This window comes from Hippopotamus amphibius, chromosome 5 (assembly GCF_030028045.1).
Source record: "Hippopotamus amphibius kiboko isolate mHipAmp2 chromosome 5, mHipAmp2.hap2, whole genome shotgun sequence".
In the NCBI taxonomy this organism is placed as follows: domain Eukaryota; kingdom Metazoa; phylum Chordata; class Mammalia; order Artiodactyla; family Hippopotamidae; genus Hippopotamus; species Hippopotamus amphibius.
The window spans coordinates 42,440,225-42,468,015 of record NC_080190.1 but is presented as its reverse complement, the minus strand read 5'-3'; the positions used below and the strand labels follow the sequence as shown (position 1 = coordinate 42,468,015).

At 36.1% G+C, this 27,791-nt stretch overlaps 1 protein-coding gene across 2 annotated transcripts in view; it reads right to left on the bottom strand.

Moving 5' to 3' along the window:
• Positions 1 to 5,434: 5,434 nt before the first annotated feature.
• Positions 5,435 to 27,791, bottom strand: part of PRKG1 (protein kinase cGMP-dependent 1) — a 1,182,497-nt gene continuing 1,160,140 nt past the window's right edge. For both annotated transcript variants that reach the window (XM_057734520.1, XM_057734518.1), the window contains exons 12-18: positions 27,641 to 27,730; positions 20,700 to 20,841; positions 19,362 to 19,525; positions 10,650 to 10,772; positions 10,502 to 10,564; positions 9,210 to 9,276; positions 5,435 to 7,396 (exon numbers count right to left, since the gene is read on the bottom strand). In XM_057734520.1, the coding sequence (XP_057590503.1) occupies positions 7,298 to 7,396; positions 9,210 to 9,276; positions 10,502 to 10,564; positions 10,650 to 10,772; positions 19,362 to 19,525; positions 20,700 to 20,841; positions 27,641 to 27,730 (748 nt within the window). In that variant the 3' untranslated portion in view covers positions 5,435 to 7,297. The remainder of the gene's footprint in view (positions 7,397 to 9,209; positions 9,277 to 10,501; positions 10,565 to 10,649; positions 10,773 to 19,361; positions 19,526 to 20,699; positions 20,842 to 27,640; positions 27,731 to 27,791) is intronic.

Below are 27,791 nucleotides of genomic sequence, written 5' to 3'. Positions count from 1 at the left end.
CACTGGTCCATTGTAACCCTTTCTTTTGATTACTCTTTGGTTGACTTTCCTGGAAAGGTCTAGACAGTAAATAATTTAGGCTTTAATTGCCACATGACCTCTTTCTTGCTGTTCAACTCACATGCCATCGTAGTGTGAAAGCAGCTTTGGACAATATGTTTTATTGGGTTTGTTCCAATAAAACTTTATTTACAAAAATGGACTGGGGGTGGGGGCAGATTTGGCCCATGGGCTGTAGTTTCCCAAACCCTGCTTTTGAAAAATAAGGAAAGAAACTTAGAATTGCAGAATTTTATTACTAAAGGAACTTTAATAATCCTCCTTTGGGTAAGAAAACCAAGGCCCCAGTAATTCGTACTACTGTACAAACTTTCACTGCCCTTCGTTCAGGGTCTAATGACATTCTGTTATCTTCTACCTAAGAGTGGGTTATTCACATTGCTGAATTCCCACACTGAGTCTAAGGCAGGTGTTGGCTTTCTTCTGTGTGTGCTAGTTGTATCAATCAGAATGGGCAAGGTTATGCTGCTAAAATAGGTAAAGCCAAATATTGGTGGTTCCAAACAACAATATACTCCACCGTAAAGCCTCTGTGGGTTGCTAGGAGCTCTGCTTCTCTTGATTGCAGCCCTCACTCTACTTCTGAAGCTGACAGAGCAGCCGCTGATGAAGAACTGCCCATCCCAGAAGTAAAGGGAAGGGAGAATGTGTTGAAGCAAGAATTGTCTCTTTACGTTCCTGCTTGAAGTGACAGGCTCCCCTTTCAATGGCCAGAGCAAGTCAAAGGGCTAAACCTGCCTTCCATGGCGCAGGGAATTCCTCAGGGAGGGAAATAGGAGATCGGTGAACTGAAGTAAAAAATCCAGCTGAGCCAGAAGCGCAAGTCTTTATTGTCATTTCTCCCTAGAGGACTAAGAGCCATCACGCAAGTTACACTCCTAGTAGCCTGCCCTGGTATACCAGACATCAGAAGTGGTATAAAGATATCTTCCTGGCTTTTTAAATCAAGATGTGGGTGTATTCCTCAACAAAAAGTTTATTATTAATATACTATTTGAATATGGAAAATGGAAAGGACATCTATATAGGCAGAATATAAGTCATTTAACAATTTTTGAGGGTATTTAATAGGTTTTGGATGTCGATTACTCTATAGATTTTTTTTCTTTGTTCCTTCACCCTACCATTCCTGAAATGCTTTCCTATGGGCCATATTTTCCTGCATCTTTTCCATGAATGTATATAAATGTTTCCATATGAATAAGCTAAGGTGCTTGTTATAAATTCTGATTCCTGGACTATACCTCAGAATGACTATGGATGATGCTGGAAATCTATGTTTTTACCATATTTCCTACAGACATTTTACAACGTTGATGTTTGGAAAACATTGTCCTAGAACACATACCTTGAACCTGTCCATTAAGTTTTATGAAATCTGTGGCCAGACTTTGTGGCTTGTAAGGACACATTGGTCTCCCCCCCCCCCGCCCCCTTCTTTTTTCCATGAGGTTAAGACTTAACCTTTTTGGCTTTGCAAAGTGGCATGTGATGGATTTGTCTTTTGCTCCATAGAGTTGGGTGAGCAACAATTGCCAAAGGTAAACATTACAAATTTATTAATTTATAGGCCTTTTGAGGTAGGAGAAATATGGAATACAGAAGAAAACTGTAAATAGGACTTTCAGAAAAGAATATTAACATTGTGTATTATGTGCATAACACATTCAGGGTTATAACTGAGAATCTCATGGTAGGTCTGCAAGGATAACGTGATCAACTTGGATGATTACGCTATCAATTCATTCATCTCAAATTTAGTATTGATTCCTATTGTCATAGTCAAATAAGTGTTCAGTGATTTACTTCAGTTGCAATTAACATGCACAAGATGTGACAGTGGCATGGATGCAACATCCACACCATTGCCCGCCCCCAGCCCCACTAATGATCATGAGGATTGATCTGTGTGCCTCTGCAAAAACTGTGTGATTAGTACAAAAAATAATAATAATCTTACAAGATCAAAGAAGGCTGTTCTTAGATCAAGGGTGCAAAAATAACAGAACTTAAAGGAATAATACAGAAAACTTACAGTTCAGCTCTGTTTGTAGGAAAAATTGAAATTATTGGATGTGCGATAGTGACATAGCATTTTTTAAGCTTATTTTATTGGCTCTGTCTGAGAAAGCTAACTGAATTGAATTTCTAGTTTTCATTAAAAAAGGGTTTCAATTCACCGTCACTGACAATGCGATGGCAACAAGACAAAGGCAATTAGATTAAGGGATCTTTATGTTTCAGTCAGTTTTCGTGTGTGTACCATTCATTGCAGTGAGGAGCAAAGGGATGTACCAATAATACGTTCACCAGGGCTTCGGAGACTTGAACTTGTTGCAATCATATTGTTCTCTAAATCTATATTCTTTATGCATGTGAAATTTAACAGAGGGATCAGGTGAACAAACCTTAGACAAAGATTCATGAAGTTACTTTTCATATTAAATAATTCCCTCCTAGCATGTCTTGTATTCTTGTATACTGCCCCTTTGATGGTGTGCCTAGTTCAGAGTTTGACTAGGGGTAGCCCACAAAGGAGTGTATGGTAGTAGTGGTGATGGTGGTGGTGTGGTAGTTGTGTACAGAGGACTGCCAAATTTGGGGTTTGTGTGGCTCTTCACACTGGAGGGCGTAATGTTAATCCTATTGAATTCTTTAAGCCGATTTGTTGGATTAGTTTTATATTAGGTCATAATACATCATTTTATGATGGATACTTGGGTTATAAGTATTTTCTACATTGTTATAGTGACATTCTACAATAGCACTGCATAGTGTTTCAATTGTAATATATCAATTCTCTCCTTGGAATCTTGTCTGAAATTAAACATCAACTAAGTTCAAAAGTAATTATTTTTTTATTTCAACTCTATAAAGTATACAACAGGCACTCGGCAATTACAGCTGCAGGAAAAATACAGAGCAAATCAAAGCAGGTTAAGTTTATGAAAAAGTTTTTAATCTACATCAAAAGAGTGCAAGTGGTCAGTGACCATTTGATGACAATTGTTGCATTCTGACTAACAAAGGACTCTTTCATGTAGAACAAATTGTAAGAGGACAATCAAATAACCATAGCTGTAAGAATACAAAAGAACTGACCAGTTGTAAAAACATCATACATTGAAATAAATTTGATAGATGATGCTTCAAGAAATGTCCCTTTACTCGGAAAGTCCAAACCTCTGAGTCACTGTCAAGGTCCCAGAGCTTCTCTGTTGATGCAGGGGCAGATAAAGAGGACGGCTAACAACATACTTTCAATGTTTAGCTTTCTAGGTCTGTTGAAAACTTGCCTTATAAGTGATTTGCATATACAAGAACTCAAAGCATCCTGTTTTGTTGAGTGGTGCAACAAGGTACTTTTTCATCATTGGTTTCATGACAAGGCTTGGTTAGCAGTCATCTTCCAATTTTTCTTTTGAGTTGGACTGTTGTTAATGGAGTCTAAACAATGAGATATTTTAGAACTTGACTGCACTATTTTTTTTTTTAACTGAATCTGCACAACTTAGCAAAACAGGAATACCTGTATACAGACTGATAGTATGTCATATATTAATTTGACCTGCACATACATTTATACATTTCACAGAAATGACGCTGTATCTCATTAACAGATACACAGCTCTGGTACATTTAACAGAAATAGGAGAACAACTTCATCATTTCTGTAATTCATCAATAGTATGTAATAAAGGCTTATAAATTGTTAGCAGAAAGAACTGTAAAACGCAGCAAGCTAAGAAAGGACAACATTTTGAGGTGTGTTTGTCTTTGTCATGCAGCATAACACCAAATTTGTTTCTTTAATAGGATGCCATGAATTTAAGGCACTTGCAACAATGCCAGATAGCCAGGTCATGTTCTAAACTATGGGACAGATGGATAAACAGTACAGTTGACATTATTTTCAATAATACTGACAAATATGACATTAATTCAAGTCTACTTGGACCTAAAAACATTATTCAATACAAAGTAAATGAAATAATAATGCTGTGAAACACTAAAAAAAGTTATATGTACCACAAAATATCACACAAAAATATCTATTTACATAAATATTTGTCTGTGGTCCTATTGTGAAAGAAAACATTGTTATGGATAATGCACAAATCACCTCTACTGTATGAAATTAGTTCTGATATTCTTATTTTCAATATGGTAGCTGACTTCTTTAAATTTAAGTTCACCATAAGTTCAGTCTTTTAGAAAGGAGACAAGAAAAAGTCAGTAGTTGAATTTAGATATTATACATGTGTGATTCACATGCATATCCCATAATTTTAAGTAAAAGTTATGATTTGTGAAGAAGATAATCAAAATAAATTTGTTTTAAATGCCACATGGATCGGATTCCTATATTAATAATAAAGAAGGTACAGCATAAAAATCATTCATAGCAAATTTCCAGAAATCATTTTCCCTAATGTATTCAATCTCAAGTATTATGATGTTCCTTTCCTTGGCAGTTTTCAGTTTTCCTGTGAGTCAAAATACACAGAAAGCCCTTATTTCCCATACTTGAAGTATTAACAGGAAAGTCAGTTAACAAATCAAACAGGTTGGCACTATTCTAACTTATCTGGATGTTCTTTACTGGAAGAACATAGAAGGGGCATGAAAAATTCAGAAATAAAGTGAGATGTGCTTTGTAAAGCTGACCATGAATTTTAGCCCTAGTGTCTTCATTAAGACAAGATTTAAATCCTTAAAATTCAATGCTGAAAATTAGATGAATGTTTTCTCTTAGTAATTCTTGAAAGATGTAATTCACCTTTATTTTTTTGGTGATTGCCTTAGGCATCCTAATGCAGTGCCACAGGTGAAATGAACAAAGATGCAATAACAAGTGGGAGACGACCTACAGTTACATTGTGCTGAATGCTGCTTCTTCCTTCTCCACTGAACTGGTACATATTGGTTGTCTTAGACTTGAACCATAGTTACAAATCCATACTAAGTGCTAATCTCTGGGGCTATTGGGATATTTAAAAAGTTTCAGGAGAAGATTCTTTTATTTAAAATAACTATGCAAATTTAATATTCTAGCAAACCTTTAGCATGCCTAAACCACTGTCTTTTAAAAAAAAAAATCACTGAACATTGACTGTAACATTGAAATTATATATTTTTAGAAGCCCAATTAAAAGCAATATTAAATTTTTGAAGTAGCATTCATAGCTGGATTTTAGCTTGATATGTTTAATTTTATATTCTAAAATCTAGAAGAATATTAGTATCTTGAGGAATAAAATAGTTCAATTTTGAGAAATTGTAAGGGAGGGAAAAATCCAATAATACAACAGTAATAATATCTTAGGATCAAAATTTTAATTTAAATTTATTCTAATTATATATAATATGCCCTTAGTACTTTTATTCTCCAAATATTTCTTAGATTTTTGTATTTTGATAACATATATTCTAAAGTGTTCTTGGTATGAAAAATTCAAACAAAAATCATAGTATATGCCTTCCTGAATACTAGGTGGACATATGTTTGTAGAACTGTCTGTATTTGATTGACTTTTTAAAACACTCTCTACTGGAAAATAGTAAACCTCTATTTAATATGCCATATTCACATGGAGTTCCAAATCAGGATGACAGCTCGTAAAATTATGCATTTGTCTAAGGAGGTATAATGCTACTTGTCCAGGAAAAGCTCCAAATGGCTCTGCTAATTATGACAGCTAATAATTGTCAACTGGCCTGCCAACAAAGCTTTCAGTATAAATTGCTGATTCTTTTCCCCATGTGGAAAAGCAAATCAATTTGATATTTTCGAATCTAGTTTTTCCCAGCTAGTATAATGTTTCAGAATTGTAATATTTCTGTTATTTTTAGCTCCAATTTACTTTTAAGACATCAGGGTCCTGTTTCTCTCTCTAATCCCTTCCTCCTTTCACATGCTAATAGACTCATTGCCCATTGACAAAAAGGTAACCACACCTGGCCAGGTTCTTGTCTTGTTCCCTGACCTCACATAGGTAAGGTGACTCAATGATTTTGTACTTTCTTTTTTCTTTTTCTTTTTTTGGTTCAGGCCTAAGACAAGAAGCTAGTTCAAATATATTTTTTAGTCACCTTTCTCCCTCAACCCTAGACTATGTTGTATAAGTGAAATCTGACAGGAGTTTGGTTTGTTAAATTTAGTGAAAATGCTTGATTCTCTGGCTACACATGTAATGATTAGAATTTGTGTTGTCTGTTCAGACACTGACATTTACAGATGAAAGATATACATAGCACCTATATAGTTTTTTATTTTTTTTGGATGGATCTTAATCCCCCTCCAACCCACCCCACCCTATCCTAAGGGTTTATTTTTATAAAAGGGAATATTTTAAGCCTCAGTTTGAGGGTGTGTTAGGTAATAAATAAAAACCAATTGGCTGCTAGTCATTTATTTCCAGGACCATCTTTAAGCACACTATTTTAAAAAAATATGAAATGGTTTGTGAATTGCTTTTTTTCCACTCTGTCATGCCAATTTATCAAAAAGAAACAAATATCATGCATGTTGTTTTCTTCAGTCCTCTGTGAAAACACATATATACCTGCTATGAGAGTTCTCAGCAGAATCCATAGCAGTTGTGCTTTTATCATATCATTTTTTTAAAATCTGTCCGAAAGGAAAGGTAACATTCAGTCTCGTCTTCAGCACTGCTGGGAAATAAAATCATGAAACTTCTAGCACTGGTTTGACATGAACTCTGTGACCAACAGATGTGTGGTCCTCTTGTGTACGGTATATACACCGGCTTGCAGTAATAGAACCTACAACCCTCACTTGAAGAAAGGGAAGAGTCCAGTTTTTGTACCATAGTAATCTGTCGTACCCGATATATTAGTTTTTGATCTTCTTGATAATTCTAGCAAGGTACTGACTTTCTTACTAGATTGAAGTGTTTCTTACAGTCTTTCAAATTATAATCAGAGCAAAGCAAGATCATTGCAACAATAGAAAACATTTCTTTACTGGTGAAAGGCTTTGCTTCAGGACCACCATGTCAACTGCTATTTTTAGGTTCAAACAGAAAACATGTAAAGAGCACTATTGTCATCTAAGCAATAAGTCCTAATGCCACTGTAGTTACTGGAGCAGCATCGATCAAAGGCATCATGGTGACCCCGAGCACTAATCTTCTCTCTTTCCTTCAGGTGTGCTGGCAGCTGTGTCTCAGAAAAAGCTGTCTTCAGCAAGGCAGAAGCAGGTAAGAGAAATACATTAGAAGTCTATGTCCCATCCTGAGTTGTCATCAGGTGGTGGTTCGTCACTGTCCTCAGGGAAACTGTCAAAATTGCTTGTGTCTGTGGGTGATGCAACCTGCAAACAAGAGAACGAACAGTAAAATTTTCTGAATTTTTTAGTGGCATTCCAAGCTGGATATTTAAAGCATTCTTTATTCATTCCATATTCAGTGGCTATTTTTGGTGACAGGTTTTGTCCTTTGTATTGGGCGTTACAGTGGTGAATAGAAATAGACATGGTTCTTGCCCTCACAGAGTTTACACTCTGGGAAAGAATAAGGTGTGTTTTTAAAACAAATAATTACATCTGTAGATGATTATAAACTTTGGTTAGTGCTATGAAGAAAAAATAAAGGTGTCCTGAGGGTGAAAGAGTGATCATGGAAAGCCTCTTTGGAAAAGTATTAAACTTAAGAATTAAAAGGGTTTGAAAAAGAGGGTATGGCAGATGCAAAGGTCTTGAGGTGAGAGAGAGCTCCATGCTATGAAGTATTTAAAACTGGTGAACTTGGCTACTGTATAAGAGAGGAGGGGAGTGAAATGAAGACTAGGAGACACAGACATGGTCATCTTAGGATTTTGTGTCTTTATTGTAAGTATAATAAAAAGCCATTTCTAAACTTGAGCAAAACTCTTACAGGTTTACTGGGCAAAGTCCAATCTGCAGAGCATCAGTAAAAGCAGTAAAGAAACACACTTTAATTTCCTTCATATTATAGAATAGTTAGAACTTCATATTCTATTTTATATTATATATATTTCCCCCTTTAATTTAATACTACTATTGCATAAAAAAGAGACCCCTGGTAAATATGTTAGGATAATTTAGGCTTAATATTTATCTCCTCAACTTTCTTATACTGCTCTTGTTCTAAAAATAAAACTATGAATGCAATTAGCATCTGTAATATGCTTTGTGAATAAACAAATATTAGCATAGAAATAAATCTTAGACAAAGGAAAAATGTTTCTATATAAGGAGTGATCTTAAATTGGTCCCAGAAAAAAAGAAGTATATAAATGAAAGGCTCAGGACTGCAAAGCAGCCCTCTCCTCCTTACTTAAGACACAGCACATTTTATTAGCTAGATGTAGCACTGAATAAAAATATGCAGTCAATTGAAATCTATTTCAGGTTAATACAGTGTAAACACTTAGTGTACTCAGTGGACTAGCAGTTTAACAAAGCAGCTAATGTGATAAGAAAAGTGAATTAAGAAAAGAGAATCTCTGTCCTTTAGAGCCTGATGAAAGGATAAAAGCCATTGTGTTTAGGAGTGCTTCAAAGTACTATGGGGGCAGGGGAGGAGCTATGTGGGGGCATAAATGAAACAATATTGGCTAGGAACTGAAAGCTGTTGAAACTGGTTGCTGGACTGTTGACCAAACCCAGCAGGAAACCAAAGGGCAGGGGATGTTTTGATATGGTCCATTTGGGTTGGACTCTTAGAGCATGATGGAGCATAAACTGGAATCATAAACAGAGGTAACAATAGCAGATGATCCTAACTCACCCAAGTATACGCTCAATTGTTAAGAACTTATTGCATCTTGTACAGAGAGAACAGGTATGTGCAGAAATTTTAAATAGTATACATACTTTTGGTAGTAAGAATATGACTAAGGTGGTGAATATATTCTTGTGAAAAGATGTATAAAGTTTTTACATTATGGAGAAAAAAGATTCATTATACTCTTCTGTCAATATTTGTATATATTAAACTGTTTTTAAGCTTGGATTTTAGAAGATGTCACTATTTAAATCTGGTATTTCTCCTACAGTTTATCTAATCTGGTCACAGGATACAAATTTAAAAATAGAAGCTCTTTGATGACTGACAAACACCTGCACATGTGTCACACAACTGCAAGCTGGAAAGTGTACTTACACTTGGTATTATAGGAGGTGTCAGGGTGCCTTTTCTTAAGCCTTCCCAATTAAAGCCCTCAAACCATCTAAGAAAGGAAAAAAAGTAGAAAAGTAGATAGTTAAAGACATTTTACCTTAGCTAAAGCCTTCTCACTGCAACTTACATGATGTCCATGACTGATAGAAAATAGGCATTTTCAATATGACAAATGTTTTCTATTTAATTGCATGTTTTAAATGTTTATTAAATGGAGTGCATACTTTTTAAAAATCTAATTGTCAAAATTTTAAAAGCCAATTACAAAGCAACTCCTTTTTAATTTCAGTCATAATGTTTGTATGATTTTGTTCCTACATGATCATTATAACTTAATAAATACCACAATATGCTTGGCCCTGTGCCCTACAGAATATTTTAAGAAGGTAGAATCAGGGAATGAAATGTCAGGACAGAAAGTTATCTTTCCATCTTTGTCACGGATTCAGTGGGCAGGCTCAGTTAATTAACCTTTTCACATAACTGTCTTGGTCTCTATGTATCCCATTTTCTTTCTTCTTCTTTTGGTAGAATAAAGGTATTTTGTGTATGGCTTTTCTGTGGAAATGAGGACCAAATATCACAGAGGGCTTTTTGTTGTTGTCTTTGAAAGGTTTCAGCATTCACAAATGCTTACACCAAATTCCTGGCAGGCCTTTTAGACATTCATAGGTATTTTGGTAAACACATTCCTCTTGGTAGGTATGTGAATTTCCTGTGCGTGTTACAGAAACAAACTAATAGGGAAAAACCAATACGGTCTTAGTTTAGCTTTAGAACATCCAGTCAACATGGATAAAGTCTGATATTTAAGATGCTACTATTGCATTTAAAAAACAATGTACTTTGTACTTTTTTTCCCTCTGTCATAGCATCTAATTAGGAAATGGCTGGAAAAATATATTTGAGTCAAGGAAATGAGGCATGGTATATGGTGGAATACTTTGGTTTTTAATATTCTAGTAGAGAATAGAATTCCAGACAAATATTTTTTCTTAATGCTAGAGAGGAAAAGTGCTAGTTAGTATAAGTTGGGAAAAACTAAATTCAGTGAATCTGTTGTTTAGACTGTCACAGGGTCAGATGTGTCTAAATAAAGTCCCAGAGACACAACTAGAAATGTTTTAAATAACAAGGCTAACTAGTCTACATGTCTCCTTGGATGTTCCCATAGACTAATTGCATCAATTATGTAACCACTAACTTAAAAACATCAGCCTGGGAAAATACTTTCTGAACTCTCAAGCCTAAACTTATAAGGAAAGAACACTTACTTGTGCTTTTGAATGTCTTTCACTCCGTTTTTCAAATTCCCTAATCTTTCTGACGGATTATCCCTAAAAATAAAACAATAATTGTTAAGAAATCTAATTGTTTTTCACATTATGATCCTTTAAAAAATAATGTGGTTGAAATGCTTACCTGCATAGTTTTTTAATTAAGTTAGCAGCATTTTTGGCAATCTTCTTTGGAAATTCTATCATGTCAATCCCCCTCAATATGATGTTATAGGTTTTCATAGGATCTGGGCCTGAGAAAGGTGGGCTGCAAGAATGAGAGACATGAAAAGAGACAGTACTTGGTTTTCTAAATAAGAAAAGTTACATTGTTATTACTCCACAAATGACATCAATTCTTATTTTGGGACATATATTAACAGTGTTAGTGTAATGAAACTTGATTAATAGCAAAATGGTGTGGAAACGTTTCCAAGCAAATCATTTAGCAAAACCTATAAATGGGTCAAGTTTGTCCACTGTTCCCCTCATTTCTTTTCAGTGCAGGTGACTAACCCCTCTTGCTATCCTTAGTCATTCAGGAAACCTCTTCCACTTTTGGCCCTTTCTCACATTTACCAGCTCACTGATTACACCTGGGATGAGGTCCAACATCATTAGAATGGGCTACAAGAACTCACTGGTACGACGCCATCTCATGCCATTACCACCCTTACTCTTCTGGGATCCAGGCAGACCAGTCTTCTCTCTGCTTCTTTAAAGTACCAAGCACTCTCCCACCTCAGGGCACTGTTTATTTTTGCCTGAAAGGTACCCAGGCCTCCTGGCCAATGCCTCACTTATAAAGTCTTGGTTTGTGTTAGTTTGTGTTATGTTGCTTACTCAAAAAGGCCTACTCTGATCAACCTAATATAACCAATCATATAATCATTATCAACCAACATAATTTAATAATCTAATGCTGGAACTTAAACTTTAATTACGTTAGATTCACCTGTCACCCTCTCTTAAAGAGCCCTTTATGCCACTTATGATACTTTGTAACTACTTCATTTTGATTTGTTTTATGTCTGTCTTCCCTTCCAATTCCCTGCTGATATTCCCAGAATCTGGTGGAATGCCTAGCACATAGTGGTCAGTAAATATTTGTTGAACTAATGCTTCTACAGAACAGTGCTCCTCTTATGCTTTTCTCCCTCTTTATCAACCCTCAGTAGATAACCTAATGCAAGACATCCTCTTTATTAGAAAGGATGTAATACCCAATCCCTCATAAGCCAGGTCTGTTGGTTTATTTACCTATCCAGCCTTAGACTGTGGCTTTGTGCCAGGCTCAGGGAATATAGACATGACTGAAGTCAGCTCCTTCCATCAAATTTCCCACAGTTCAGAAGGGAGATTATGATGTGCCTTGACAGATGATTTCTTTGGAAATTAATTATTCTCCCAATATAGGGTTCATTCATGTTTCTTGGGGGAAGACATTTTATGGATTGTTTTGTCTATCATGCTTAAGAGCAGTTCAAACATTTCCTTCTGTTGAAAAAGTTGAAAACAATGAATTGCTTAAAAAGGGCTATGATAGTGTCTGCCTGTCTTTGTCCCTATTTTCTGTAACAAGTACTATCTGTTTACTTTGTCATTAACTGTTACTTGTCACGTTAAACCGCTTTTTATAATGTATTAACATCCGATTCTATTTAATAGTCTTAGAATTTAAGAATTTTCTCTTTACATAGTAAGATTGAATACTCTTTACTCTCAAGCTACTTGCTAGTTTTTATTTTCACCTTAAACTGAAAAACCACCACGTCTTGGATTTTTTGTTATCCACTTAATATTCTTTCTAATTTATATTTTTGCTTTTGTATTTATCTTAGAAAGACAACAAAAATCGTTTATTAAAGGTGACTTCAGTGGTTTTTGCAAGCCATGCATATTCTGTCCAAGATATTCATGCAATATGTAAAACATAAAATAGAAGTAAAAACCATCCAACACCCCTAAACAATAGACATTTGACAAATATAATTTCATACATTGCTCTATGTAGATGGAGAGACACAGGATTACAATATACTTGCTTTTCAAAATAAAGAAAAAAGCATTCAATTTAATTTTACTTGAAATTAACCTGAGGATAAAACTGAAAAAAAAAAATGCTAAATTTCAATTTGTGCTTCTTCACCAGCAACATTAATTCCTAAAAGACTTCTCTTAAATTTAAAAAATTTTTTTGCCCAGAAACAAACCCTGGCACCTATGGGCAATTAATCTACAACGAAGGAGGCAAGAATATATAATGGAGAAAAGACAGTCTCTTTAAAGACAGTCTTTTCAGTGCTGGGAAAACTGGACAGCTAAATATAAAAGAATGAAATTAGAACACTCCCTAACACCATACACAAAAGTAAACTCAAAATGGATTAAAGACCTAAATGTAAGGCCGATACTATAAAACTCTTAGAGGAAAACATAGGCAGAACACTCTTTGACATAAATCACAGCAATATCTTTTTGGATCCACCTCCTAAAGTAATGAAATTAACAAAAACAAATGGGACCTAATGAAACTCAAAAGCTTTTGTACAGCAAAGGAAACCATAAGCAAAACAAAAGAGACAACCCACAGAATGGGAGAAAATATTTGCAAATGAAGTGACCAACAAGGGACTACTCTCTAAAATATACAAACAGCCCATGCAGCTCAATAACAAAAAAAAACAACCTAATCAAAAAATGGGTGGAAGATCTAAATAGACATTCTCCAAAGAAGACATATAGATGGCCACCAGGCACATGAAAACATGCTCAACATCACTGATTATTAGAGAAATGTAAATCAAAACTACAACGAGGTACCACCTGCACTGGTCAGAATGGCCATCATCAAAAAGTCTACAAACAATAAATGTTGGAGAGGGTGTGGAGAAAAGGGAACCCTCCTGCACTGTTGGAGAGAATGTAAATTGGCACAGCCACTATGGAAAACAGTATAGAGGTTCCTTAAAAAGCTAAAAATAGAATTACCATATGCCCCAGCAATCCCACTCCTGGGCATATATTCGGAGAAAACCATAATCCGAAAGGATACATGCACCCCAGTGTTCATTGCAGCACTATTTACAATAGCCAATACAATAGCCAAGACATGGAAGCAACCTTAAGGTCCATCAACAGAGGAGTAGATAAAGATGTGGTATATATATACAATGGAATACTAAGGCATAAAAAGGAATGAGGAGAGAAAAAGATGGCAGCGATGTAGAAGGACATGGAGGGCATCTCTCTCCACAGATGCATCAGGAATACATCAAAAGACGCAATAGTTCCCATAGAAAACCAGCTGAACAGTAGCAGAAGACCTTGGACACCAGAAAGGACTGCAAATATCCCGACATAACTGGGTAGGACAGAGGGGAAAAAAAAAAAAAAAGAGGAGGAGAAGAAAGGAAAGGGACGGGTCCTATACCCTGGGGTGGGGGAGCTGAAACAAAGGAGAGATTGCTGAATTCAGGGAAACCCCCTCTCCAATGGGGAATTTAATTGGGTCAGAAGGGAGGCATTTGGGACTGTCCAAAGAGGATGAAGCGACCAATCTATGGCAGATCGTAAAGAGTGAGAAACAGGGGGTCCATACCATGGCTCTGTGAATCCCAGACTGAGACATGGGTTCACAGCTGTACAGGGGGTCTGGGAGCTGGAACGTGGGAACCAGAGAACTGGTTCAGGGTGAGAAACATTGTTGGCTGTAGGGAGATGGACTGCGGGGACAGGAGGGAAGAAATCTGCAGTGAAGAATGCCTACCGTGCAAAGCTGGGCAGTCATGGTGGCGGGGTGCTACTGCTGACTCACAAACAGGGGCGAGGAGCCACTGCTGTAGCCTCTCTCTCGGCGCCTGTGATGAACAAAGGGAGGCCCCCTCTGGGCCTGGCTGCTGCAGTCGACAAGGGATAGAAAAAGCCCCCACAGGGTGCTGGCCTGGTGTACCTGCGGCTGAGAGCCAGAAGAAGGCCACAGAGAAGGACATCTCTGGAGACGTTCCTATCACACCTGATCCCACCAGCTTCCCTCTGCAATTGGCACTGCAGCTGCTGCCAGGGCTCCTGTGACCCAGGCAGGGCGCTACTGCTGGCTCACACGCAGGGGAAGGAGCCACTATTGTACCCTCTGTCTCTCCCCAGAAACTGGTGCCTACAGATGAACAATAAAGGAAGCTCTGCTGGGCACAGAGTAATACAAAGAACCCCTGAGGGCTGCCCTTCAGGCACGTTTGCACCAGGCACCAGTAAAGAACCACACTAAGGCTAGATTTCCTAAACCCATAGCCGCCAGCATCCCTGAGCATTTGGCACCATCCCTGTGGCACCCACGATCCAAGAAGGGTGCTACTGTTGCATCACACAGAGGGAGAGGAGCCACTATCAAAGCCTCTCTCTCCCCACACACCTCCATCTGCAGATGAACAATAAAGGAAACCCTCACTGAGGCAGACCCAAAGAGCTCCAAGGCACCCACAGGACCAGACTCTGGCAGTTAGACTACACCCAGAAGCAGGGACAAAACCAAAGCTGAACACCAGGCACAGGGGGACTAAGGAAGAGGTTCTAAAATCTTTCCATCAGATATACACGCTGCAGACTAAATCCCCATGATCAGCTAGGTAGACCCTATGTCTTTGGAATATCAGAGTAGACAATGAATGTTCCCACAAATGAAAAAGGTCTAGCTCTGGCAGCTGTGGATTGGGGGAGCAAGCACACCCAGGAATCGGGCCAGATCAGAGCCTAAGTGGACCCCATAGGACCCACAGCAAGTCCAGAGTCCAACCCAGAGGCAGAAGAGGGCCTTTTGGGGAGGTGAAGGTGGCCTGAGGCTCAAGGCATGTACAAGGACACCTTACAGCTGAGACTCCAAGGAAAAAGAATTATTATTCATTCTACTGATCTGATCCATTCATGGTCAGGTCTAGCTTTTTTTTTTTTTTACTATCTTAGTCCTAAAGGATCTTCATATTTTACAACATATTTTCTATTCTATTTTTTACTTTTATTTTTAGCCTTTTTATATATTTCCATTTCTAGCTAGCTTTTTTGTAGCGCTGAGTTTATCTCCCCATCTTCTTTTCTTCTTTATCTTTAATACATTTCTATTTTTCTTTTTTTATATTTCCAGTCATACTATGTTCTTCTGTTGCTCTGTGTTCTATCCCTTTTTATTTTATCGTATTATACTTTTAATCAATATTATCGGTCTGCTCTGTTTCCTTGCTTTATTCTTCAGATGACACACTGCTTTGGTTTTTGTTATTAGGTTTTGTCTTTATCCTAGTTCTAATTATAATTGTTTGATTTTGTTTTGGGGATCTTCAGTCTATCTGGTTGTTCTCTTGCTCTTTGTTATATTTGCTCCCTGTTTCTATTTGGTCCCTGTTTTATTTGGTCCTTGTTTTCACAATTTCCCTGGGTTGTTTTTGTTTGTTTGCTTTGAATTTTTGTTGGTTTTTTTTTCTTTAATTGTCTGATTGTATACTGGGGTTCTTCTGTCAGGTTGTTCTAGTGATTTATGTTATATTGGGTTCTGTTTTTATGTTTCCTATGCATGTAAGTGTTTCCTTGATTCAGTGTTTGTTTGTTTGACTTAACCTTTTACCATTAGTCTTGGGATCAGATAGTATTTTTAATCCCCTTTATTGCCAGGACAAGCGAACTCTGGAGTCTGGATTCCTTGACCAGAAGTCAAGTCAGAGGCTCTGAGGAGGGAGCACTGAGTCCAGGATGCTAGACCACTAGAGAGTCCTCAGCCACAGGGAAGATTAACTGCAGAGAATTCTCACGAGGCCTCTCTCAGAGTCTAAGACCTGGCTTTGCCCAAATGCCTGCAACTGCCAGTACTGGATACCTCATACCAAACTACCAAGACAGGAACACAAACCCACCCATCAGCACACAGACTACCTAAAGCCATATTAAGCTCACAGATACCCTAAAACACACCCCTGACATGGCCCTGCTCATCAGAGGGAAAAGACTCAGATCCACACACCAGAAAGCAGGCACCAGACCCTCCCACCAGGAAGCCTACTTGAGACACTGGACCAACCCCACCACAGGGGGCAGAGAGCAGAAACGAGGAACTACTACTAGGCAGCATAGGGAAAGGAGACAGCAAATACTATAAATTAGACAAAATGAGAAAACAAAAAAACACCTTGCAGGCAAAGGAGCAAGATAAAAAACTCACAAGTCCAAATAAATGAAGAGGAAATAGGCAAATTGCCTGAAAAAGAATTCAGAGTAATGATAGTAAAGATGATCCAAAATCTCAAAAACAAAATAGAGAAAATACAAGAAACATTTAATAAGGACCTAGAAGAACTAAAGAGCAAATAAACAGTAATGAACAACACAATAACTGAAATTAAAAATACTCTAGATGGTATAAACAGCAGAATAACTGAGGCAGAAGAACGAGATATATATAGCACAGGTAACTCTACTCAATATTCTGTAATACCCTATATGAGAAAAGAATCTAAAAAAGAATGGATATATGGATATATGTAACAGAATCACTTTGCTTTACACCTGAAACTTGTTAGTTTCAGGTGTACAGCAACAGAAAAAAGAAAAAAAAAATTTTAAACTTTGGAGTTTTGTTTTTTTTAATGATCTAATTCAGTTACAAAACATACTTAAGATCCCTAATTGTGAATTATGAGAAATAAGTATTCCTATAGTTATTCCTACCTTCTCTCTCCCACCTTAACTTTTAAAATTGCCAGACTATAACATTTCCATTCTGCTCAATAACCAAATTTATTCTGATTCATCTCTTAGTTGACTTGGTCATACAGTAGTGTTTCTAAGAAAGGCCCAGGATACACATTTTATATGTTGCCTTTATATTTGAAGAATAACTTACTTTTGTATAACTTAGTTGAGTTATATTCTCTCTCTCAGAACTACATATTTCTGGATATTCTATCCTTTGGCATTAAAGGTGTTACAGAGAAGGTTGAGGCCAACTTGAATTCTAATCTTCCTCACTCCCATCATCATATATGAAATGCTTTTGTAGGTTAGAGACCATATGATTATCAATTATCCTCGAAGCTAGGAAATTGCACTAGGACCCAAGTTGGTGTTATGACTCTGTTTCCCGTGGTTACTATTGATCAGAAGGATCCACTGAGACCATCCATGACTAGTCTACGTCATGAATTTTTTATTATGTAATTGAGTATGTTTTGTATCCCACTTGTAATCGTCTCTTTGTATATGTAGTTGTTTTTCCTATTTCCTTTGTCTTCTATATCTTCTTTCTGTAATAGTTTCTATACACTTTTATTCTTTTCCATTATTTTTCCTAAGTCTATCTACTACAACCCTGGACAGGTTTTTAATTGCTATTATTTTGTTTTCTGTTGCTTATAATATGTTTTTAGCTTTGTAATGTTCCTGAGCTCTGCAAGTTTACTACTTTTGTCAAATCTCTGAATATTTATAGACATCTTTGAAGTTACTTTCTAAAAGAGATCATGCTTTCAACAGCCGCAAAGAAATTCTAGGTAACAAGTTAAACTCTTCCTATGTTTCTCTGAGTCATTTCTCCTGTGTTAGTTAGCTGCCTTTGCCTATGTATCTTTCATCTAAAGTTAATAGAAAACACCAACAAGATCTATTAATTTGAAGTCAACATGAAAGTTTCAAGAGTAATGATGTAAAATGTCCACAAATGAAATAAAAACCACCACATAACTATTCCTGGCAATGGTAGTACTAGTAGTAGCTGTTAGCATTAATGGAGTGCATCCTATGTTCTAGACTTTCTCAGTGCTTCATATATTCACCAGATCCTCACAAACAACCGTGAGACTAAAAGTCCCATCTTCCTCTCATTTTCACTGTAGCTACTAAGTTCTCTTAAGTAATTCTTTCACATTCCACTACATGCTTCTTCTTAGATCTGAATTACTGGAATGATCTTCAAACTAGCCTCCCCATCCCGCTTCTAATTTGCTCTACACATTACTGCCAACTTGTTTGTCCTTAAATACCACATGTCCTCCTTTATCAGAAAATCCTCAATGAGTCCATCTCTGGATGGAGTCCAAACACTTAGGTACAGCAATCATGATTCTTGACAGATGACGCTTATTGATCTCCCATTATTTCTTAACACGAACCTTTTCCATGCCTTTGCCCACTACTCTCCCTCTATTTAAGCCTTGCCTCTCTGCCTGGAATGCGCTTTACTTTGCTCTCTATATTCTTCCTGTAAGGCCCAGCTAGTCCTACATTCTTCAAAAGCCTCCCTGAATAAATTTAACCTTCTCCTGAACTCTTCAGTTCATAATGATGCTCTTAAACATTGTCCTGGGCACAGGGTTTGGTGGCATGTTTGTTTTTCCTTTCCTTGAGTTTATAGTCTGTTTCATACCTGGTTGTACCCATAGTACCTTTTTTGATTGTTGATGACTACAGTATTATTATACAACAGATCTGCAAAGTATTTACATTTCATTTAGATATGACAATTGCTAACAGGTTCTCTTATTTCTATAAATAGTTGACTCTGTATTTTTATATGACTTTCATCCTCCTGTGGCTAAATGACTAGGCTCAAAGACCTCACAGAGAGACACTAGATCACTCCACATTCACATATATATAAATAATGAGATCAAGAGTTGATGTTGAGTTTGTTCCCCTCATCTGACCCATTTTAGTTTTTGCCTTCTGAATTCCTGGTTATCTGCATAATTAATTAAAAAGTGTGGTAACAAGATCTGGTGAAAGTACTTTAAGATGGTCTCATCAGAGTGACAAAGGCAGGAGTGTATAGCTATTTGCTGGTCTATTTTTATCAGCAGTTCTCCATCAATGTCCATACCTGCCAGTCAGAAGTTCATACATTAGGATTCCCAGTGACCAATAGTCGGCTGAAATGTCATGGCCTTTGTTCAGGATGATCTCCGGGGCTACATACTCTGGAGTCCCACAAAAAGTCCATGTTTTCTTTCCAAATCCTATTTTCTTTGCAAAGCCAAAATCGACCTTACAAAGAGAGAAAAACAAGATATTTCAAGCCACTCTGATTAAGCTTAAAAGCAAAAAAAGTTACTTTGTTGAAGTATGCTGATGATAATAATAATAAAATAGAGATTCAAACTATTGTTGCTCTGTCTTCTAAAAGGAGTCATCTATATATCTCAAACAATCAAAGCCTCCCTGATTGAGCTCAGTTTCAACAGGAAAAGCTGAAATTCCCATCATCGAACATAAAGGCAAACCTTTCTTTATGGAAGTACTTTCCATTTTTCCTTCCTTTATGCCAATGGAGGTTGGGACATAAAATACTTTCTCCTTTACTCAGACATATTTTCCAGATATATTCTGGATTTAATGAAGTTGACAATTCATTTACTATTAATTGAGAAGCCATTTTTATTGTTGAAGGAGCTGAGTTACCAAGTTATGGGACCAATAACTGTCCTTGGGAAAGAGAGAGAAAATCGAAATGTATTCATTTTTCTAGAAAACTTTTGAAGGAGGAGCCTCAAATGTAGAAAACCATTTTTTTTTTCTAAAACAACTGGTTGAGAATACAACTACCACTGATATGAGTTCTTTGAAAACCATAGGTTGAATGAAAATTCCAAAAATTAAAAAAATAGAATCAGGCACTGGAGGATCCAAAGTCTACAAAAGTTACACATTTTAATAATAGCACTTCCCTTCTACAATAAATCTTTAGAGCTTCTTGGCCAATTTTATTATTACTAATATTATTACTAACATGGCCTGGATGAAACTGCCAGCAAAGCCCATTTTTTCCCCATTACCATTATACTATTCTTAAATCTAAAATAATATGATTCATAGTTCTCCATAATATATAACCTATTCCCTTTGGATATCAGAAAGCCAGCTAGGAAAAGGACTTCTACGAGGCTTTTCTGGGTCTGTGAACACATGTGAGCAAGCATGAGCCTATTTAAGTATGTTTTGCCAGCATATTATTAATTCAAACCTAGCCAATTTAATTTCTCATACCCTTTACATAACTTGAAAGAATAATTAGTTGAAAACAGTAATGCGAAAACCTGTTTTTTTAAACACTGTAATATTTTAAAAGGGAAACCAAGATATTAATATTTGCAAATGAACAGAGCTTCATAAACCAGTATTTTAAAATGCAGGGCAGAAACCATGTGTGAAGCACACTGACCAGTTTGGCGTAACCTCGGTGATCTAGGATGAGATTTTCTGGCTTGAGGTCCCTGTAAATGATTCCTTTGGAATGCAGATAGGCAAAAGCTTCTACCACACATGCTGTATAAAATCTGGTTGTAGAATCTTCAAATGAACCTCTGAGATTCAGAAAATAGAATAAAAAAAGTATGAAAGAAATTAGTTTGTCTAATAGGGTTCAATTTCTCATTTCACTATATTCCCATTCCAAAATTTGACCTCAGAGACCAATGTCCTGGCCAAGTGTCATATGGCTACCATTACCATGGGTTTTTAAAAGCAGTTGAGGGTTAAGTCAAGGAATTCTTTGCCCTTATGAACAGGTTGGTTAAATCTAACTTCCTGAATACACTGAAGAAGAGGTCAACCACATACCGTGTTTCATGTACTTAGTGGATTCCTCCCAACAGCCCACGACAATCTAAAAAGGCACAGTTGCAGAGGTGGGCAGAAGAGAGGCAAATCCTATTTTAGACCTCAACTACCAGGGGTGTTTTTCAAAGAAGAGTTTATGAGTGTAGTCATATTTATTCTTAGCTTGTTTTTTGAATCTTTCTAAATAATATAGATATGGCTTATGAGAATGTGAATAAAAGTACATTTTTCAAAGAACCACTCTGGAAATGAGTTACAATGCTACTGATACAGTCATATCGCAATCTAAATATTCTGTTTGAAACTTCTGTCAGCAAGACAAATAATATCTATTTCATGTGCTACTGCCTTTTTGTTAGAAGGAAAAGATGGAGCTAAAAGATTATAAGAAGGAAAACAGTAATTGGAGGGGAATGTTTATTATTAAACTTGATTATGATATTTAGCAAGAAAGCTCTCTGTCTCTCTGTATGTGTATGTGCATGTGTGTGTGTGTATGTGCATGTGTGTGTGTGTTTATATAATGAAATAATGAATAAAATCTTGGCATCTAAGGTTGACTCCTTGGTTCTAGCACAGAACCTTTATATTTTACCTGGTTTTTTCCCCATGGAATACCTCAGAAAGATAAACTACTTTTCTCCCTTCTTCTTTCCAAAGTAGTAGTAAATGCAATTAACTAATTTTATAAAAATTCAAGAACATTAGTGCGAACATCAGCTCTTGAGGTGGCTAAGATTCAACAGGAGAGCAACCACTCAGGTGGTTTTGGGGAACCTGAAACACAGCGGAGGCCCAGAACTTGTTTCATGAGAGTCACTGATACCAGTTTGCATTTTGTTCACATTTGCTTCTTTTTCAATATTGAAGAGTAAATTCTAACAAACTGAAAAGTAGAATATGGCTGCTATTTTGCAAAAGTTGTCAGTGAATCTAAGGCTAAAGCAGCCATCTTTCAGGTCATGTTTTAGAAATATGCAGTGTCTTCCAGAAAGGTATAGTCTGCATTTCAACTACTAATGTCCTGATATCTACTCCTCTAGATACTAGAATCTTAACTGTAATTACTCAGTTTCTAGTATCTCTCTTCAGCAATATCTGGATGGAACAGTTGTGAATTTATAAGGACAAGAAAAAGTTTCTTTGAGAAGAATTGCATCTGTATTAGGAAATGAATGGTACACATTAAGCTGCAATTGTCTTCTGACTTGGAGCTATCTTTGCAGAACTAAAACTATACAATCCTGTGTATTGGGAAAGGGATTAGAGTAGTATCTTAAAGGTCCTTTCATCTTTGTAATTAATTATGGTTGTCTATCAAGAGCAGCATATTTCTTTGAGAGATGATCTGCCTGAAATGGTAAGCATCCACGTGTAGATAATTAATGTACAGCTTTATACTGAGTGCTGATTATGACTTCAATCCCTTCTTAATGGAGAGCATTGCAAAGCAAAACAAAGCAAAAACCAGTCCAAACTAAACAGTACATGGAATAAAGCTTTGTCTTTTTTCACATTACATGCCTTGTTTTAATAAGAAAATTGATTACATCTTTGTATCAGGACTGTCTAATTGCGATATGGGTGGGCCTTTTCAAAAGCCTACAGTTCTTGCTTCCTGTTAGAAGAAGAGTTATTTCCTCAGTTGTCATGCTGGGCAACAGATCTCTGTTTCCCTTAATATTCAGTTGTTAATAAAATAGAGCCTAATGGACAAATGCATTGTTATTGTAAATAGAGTACACAATGAGAGATCAATTTCTCAAGACATTTCTGAATGGTATTCATATTTATATTCTGAACAAGCTGATCATTAGCAGAAAGACGACAAAAATCCTAGTACAAATTCAAATTCATCAGAGGAGGCAGTAGGTTAGGAATGTGGACTCTGAAGCAAAATCCTGGGCTCAAATCTGGCCTCCACTTACTATTTAATCTTGAGCAATCAACTGTACCTCTCAGGGTCTTAGTGTTTTCATGTGCAAAATAAGGCTAATAACAGAAACTATCTCTTTGCATTGCTGTGAGGATACAAAGAATGTGGGGCGTGTATTAGAATAAATGCCTGGCATACATCTGGTACTCAGTAAATAGTGGCCATTATTACTGAACACCAAAAAACCCTTCTTTAGCGCCTCCAGTGTCTTAATCTAGGAAAACTGATTGATATGGGACAGTCTTTGGGGGCTGGGAGTGGGGAGTTTGCAACTTTAATTATCACTATTATTAAAATATTTGCTGCTTCTCACTGCAAAGGCTAATTGCCATGATTCAGCTCTGAAGAGTTTTCTGCTAATCTCTGTTCTTTTCACTTTCTCCATGGTTCTCACAAGTGTACAGGTGAAAATTATCCTTATATTGCTTACCAATCAAAACCTTCCTTTTTTCATTATGAAGTGAACTGACTATAAACATACATCATTGGGTCTTCAGTTCCTGATAGCTTGTTTCTGAGCCATTTTGGAATCTGGAGGGCTCTAAAAGCTGATTTCCCATCCTTCAACAGATCTATATTGAGTATCTCCCATATATAAATATATTTCTGATTTTAAAAATTAAATAAAAATTTTGTCTCAAATCCATTTCCACGTTATGTGATAAATCAACACAATTTATGCACACAATGTTTACCAGCAACGCAGTTTCATCACTAAACATTTGATGTAGGGAATTTGAAAATACACTTTTGGAAAGCAGTCAAAAAGCATAGCATTAGGGTGATTCACAATGAAAAATTACTATTAGAATTGGAAATGACAATGTAAATTTGATTTAAAACAAAAAAGAAAGCTTGTTTTATCAACAGTTAGAAAGTTGCTTAAAGAAATAAATCATTGCCCCATATAGCTCTTTGATATAATAAATTATGACTTGACAGTTGTGTCATTTCAATTAACAGTAAGGGATAGCTCCTTATAGCCTCCTTGGGAGTGAGTGGGTGTTTTAGCTAGATGGCAGTAGATAACAATTTGATTCAGGGGATTCGAGGCTTATGTATACCTATTGATATACTCAAATTAAAATTTAATCACAATGTTTAATTAACGTCATAAACCAAGTCCTGAAATGGCAGAATGTAACAAAGACAAAGCATCTCTCACTAAAAGAAAAGTTCCCTCTTTTCACTGACTAATGAAAACAATCATTAGTAAGTATATAAACCTGAAGTATGCTACAGGTTTATTGCCAATTGTTAAATTAGGAAGGCTAAATTATTATGAAAAGACTCATTTCCTTAAAGTACTTTCAACCAAATTAAGAAATGACACAAATTCCACCTAATGGGTCATCTAAGATGGAATGTAAGTAATCACCTCCCATAAAAGACCTGGAATAAAGGAGAATGTACATAGAAAGTCACTTGCTGGCTTATAAAACATACCCAGGAAGACTCAAGACCAGAAGTGAGATGTGAAAATTATGGTTTTGTAAGTAATTGTTTAATATATTCTGTAGGAAAAATTAACATACACTTAAAAAAATTCAAATTAAGTAAATAGTTGAAATGTTAAATATGTAATATATAAATGCTAATGTTATATAATATATAGTAACATAAAATATATATATCCTATTAACCACTTACATTTTTAAGAAAGCTGCGGGGGTTGCCAATTCTGTACAGAGGAGAGGTGAATAAAATATAGTTTGTACCAATCTATTCCAAATAATGGAACAGAATTTGTGGAAAAAAGTCACAAAAGATAAAACATGATAGCTAGTAAAGAATAAACCAGGGAGATAACTGTAACAATTAACTTTCAGTGCTTTAGTTCATATTTCAAAGATAAAGTATTTAATAGACCTCAAAATCTGTTTGTAAATATGGTATCATTTTAATTCTGTTTGTATATGCGGTATCATTTTAACAAATAAACTGCTCTGTGTTCTTTTTCTGTGCTGATGAGAAGAGAGTGAGAAGCAGGAAATGGTCAGCTCAGCTGCTAGATGAAGGAAGGAGGATGTCATTGCTATCAGAGACTTCCTGCACTAAATCCCTGAGGCTTAGAGGTCACACAAGCCTTTCTTCAGATTAACCTTACAGCCAATACATTTCCTTTATGCTTTCAGAATAGCTTCTCCCTCACTACTAACTTACTGGGACACGAAAGGAAAATTAAACAAATTGAACATTATGGTTCATTTTGACTACGGATACTTTTATTACACTGTGACCAACAGCATAATTTCCTTTTTTTCCTGGCATTTTTTGGTTCTAACAGTTAATCTTTAGGATTTTTTAGCTCCAGTTAAGCAATGAGAAAGCTAGTCTGTGACAGTATTAATTGGAGCCTGGATATCCAAAACCATGCTTTTCCTCCAGCAATTTCTTGAGCAGGAGAAAAAGGTCTCTTGGAATAACAACAAGGCCACAAACATATTGGGCTGGCCAAAAAGTTGATTCGGGTTTTTCCGTAAGATGTTATGGAATATCTATTCAATACCTAAAAAAGAAAGCTGGCATCGGACAATGATTCTGAGATGATTTTATATATGATAGCTCCATTGCTTTTAATAATGTCGCGGCTTCAGCCCCTCTGAATCTTTAGGAAGGATCAGGGAGCTGCTATTTCTCCCAATCATGCCTCCTTAATGAGTATTTAGTACAGTAGGGGGACTCAGCAACTGGGTACCCCAAACCCAAGGATGATAAAAGGGAGGACAAAAGAAAGGATCGAAAAGCAGTCTGGTGGAGGTTAAAGACCATCTCTCTCCACCCACTCCTCCCAAGATAAACTGCTTCTTAATAGCATTCCTTCACTACCCTGACAAATCAAAATACATCTCACTTGTAAGCCTTGACTAGCATTTATGCACCTCCAAAATGCAAAATCAAGTTAAATAAGGAGAAATATTAAATAATTTTCTTGCAAAAATAAGTTGAATATTAATGCATATGCATGTTTGAGTGGACTTTAGGTTAAATTTTATTTTTTAAATTATTTAAAAAGACTTTATTGTTGGTATCTTGTTAAAGAAGTTAACGAAGTTTAAGCTAGCTATTCCTCTTTCTAAATGGCTTATTGCTTTAATATTTACTTCTACCTATAAATCTGCTATTCTAATTAGAACAATATAGGAAAGAGATTTCAAATAAACCAGTGGATTGGAAGGTCAGGTCAAAAATAATATAGAAGCACATAAGAATAAACCAGATATTAACTCGCAAATGAGAATATTAACTTTGTGCAATAGCCTGTAAGTTATGAGGCATGGGACCACATCTGTTTTATTTATCATCTTATCCCCAGCCTCTATCACAATGCCTGGCATATAATCTGTATCCAGAAATGAACAGTAACATCATAATATGCTATGATATAATAGCTCAGTACAGATGTTCACCCTGCCCCTAGTGCCAAAATGATACATTCCCTTATAGGTGTATTTACCTTGAATTTAAGAAATAAAACATTCATGTAATAGGACACAATAAGGTAAAAAGAAACCCATTTGACATATACAAGTAAGGCAATGGGAATAAAATACCTGAAAGGGCAATGTATACAAAGATATGAAGGTACCATAAGTATGCAATTAGGAATAAGACCTTAAATCAATAGTTTATAAAGAACTACTTGTTCTATTCTGGGATATCTACAAAATAATAAATTGTCAAAAAATAACATGGATCTCTGGGAACATCAGGGTTGTCTATAGCTGACTTTGAAAGATGTTACCTGATGAAGGAGAGTCTGTGGGATGAGATTGTAGCAAAGAAGAAAAAAAAAAAGACATGTCTAAAGGTGAATGTTCAAAGGAACAAAGATGCCTTTTGAACATCATTTGCAGAAAAAAGTTTTTAAATAAACATTCAGGGTTGGTAGAATGTTTTTTAAAAAGAGTTTGCTAGCTATATAAATAGGAAATAGAAAATTAATTTTGAATAATTAAAAGGAATAGATAAGCACTAACTAGACTAACTTTACTTGCCCTGAAAGGGCAAAGAGGGGTAAATCTAAGTTAGATTGTTCACACGAATTACCGCTTAAAAGTAGATTCGTTTTCTTCCTAAGACCAGGTAAAGGCTGAAAGGGATGGTTGAAACTTGTTAATTTTGAAACCAAAGAGCAATGTAAAGGCAGAGAAAAAAGTTACTTTGGAAAAAATTCCCAGCGTTAGGAAAGATAGACAGCCCATCTGGAGAATGAGTGGAACAACTCAACTGACAGTTAATCCAGATTGCAACTATAAAATAACTTTAATTCTCTTCATTGTTAACAGCAATGAAGTGAATTATAGGTATATAGTTGTCTGACTGTGATATTCAAGTTAAACTAAAGCCTCTGTATGTACCTTGACATGTACCATTTTTATGGTGGACTAACCCTGTATTATTGGTTACAAATCTGAAACAGAGTTTCATATTTATAGTAAATCACATGTATATAGTGGGTTGTGACCTATATTTACATTTTGAAATACAAGCATACGTAAAATGTAAATATGACCTCTATACTTTATAAAGATGGACTCTTCTTACAAACTATCACAGTCAACTACATTTTCAAAGACATGGTAGGAATTTCTCAAAACTCTTACCGATCCCTGAGAATGGTCCAGAGCTCTCCACCTAAGCAAGCTTCCATCAACATATACAAATATTTGCTGTCCTTAAATGTTCTGTATAATCTGTGGATTGCAAACCAGAAAACAAAGATTATAAACATTACTGTCTTTTAAAAGCATGTAA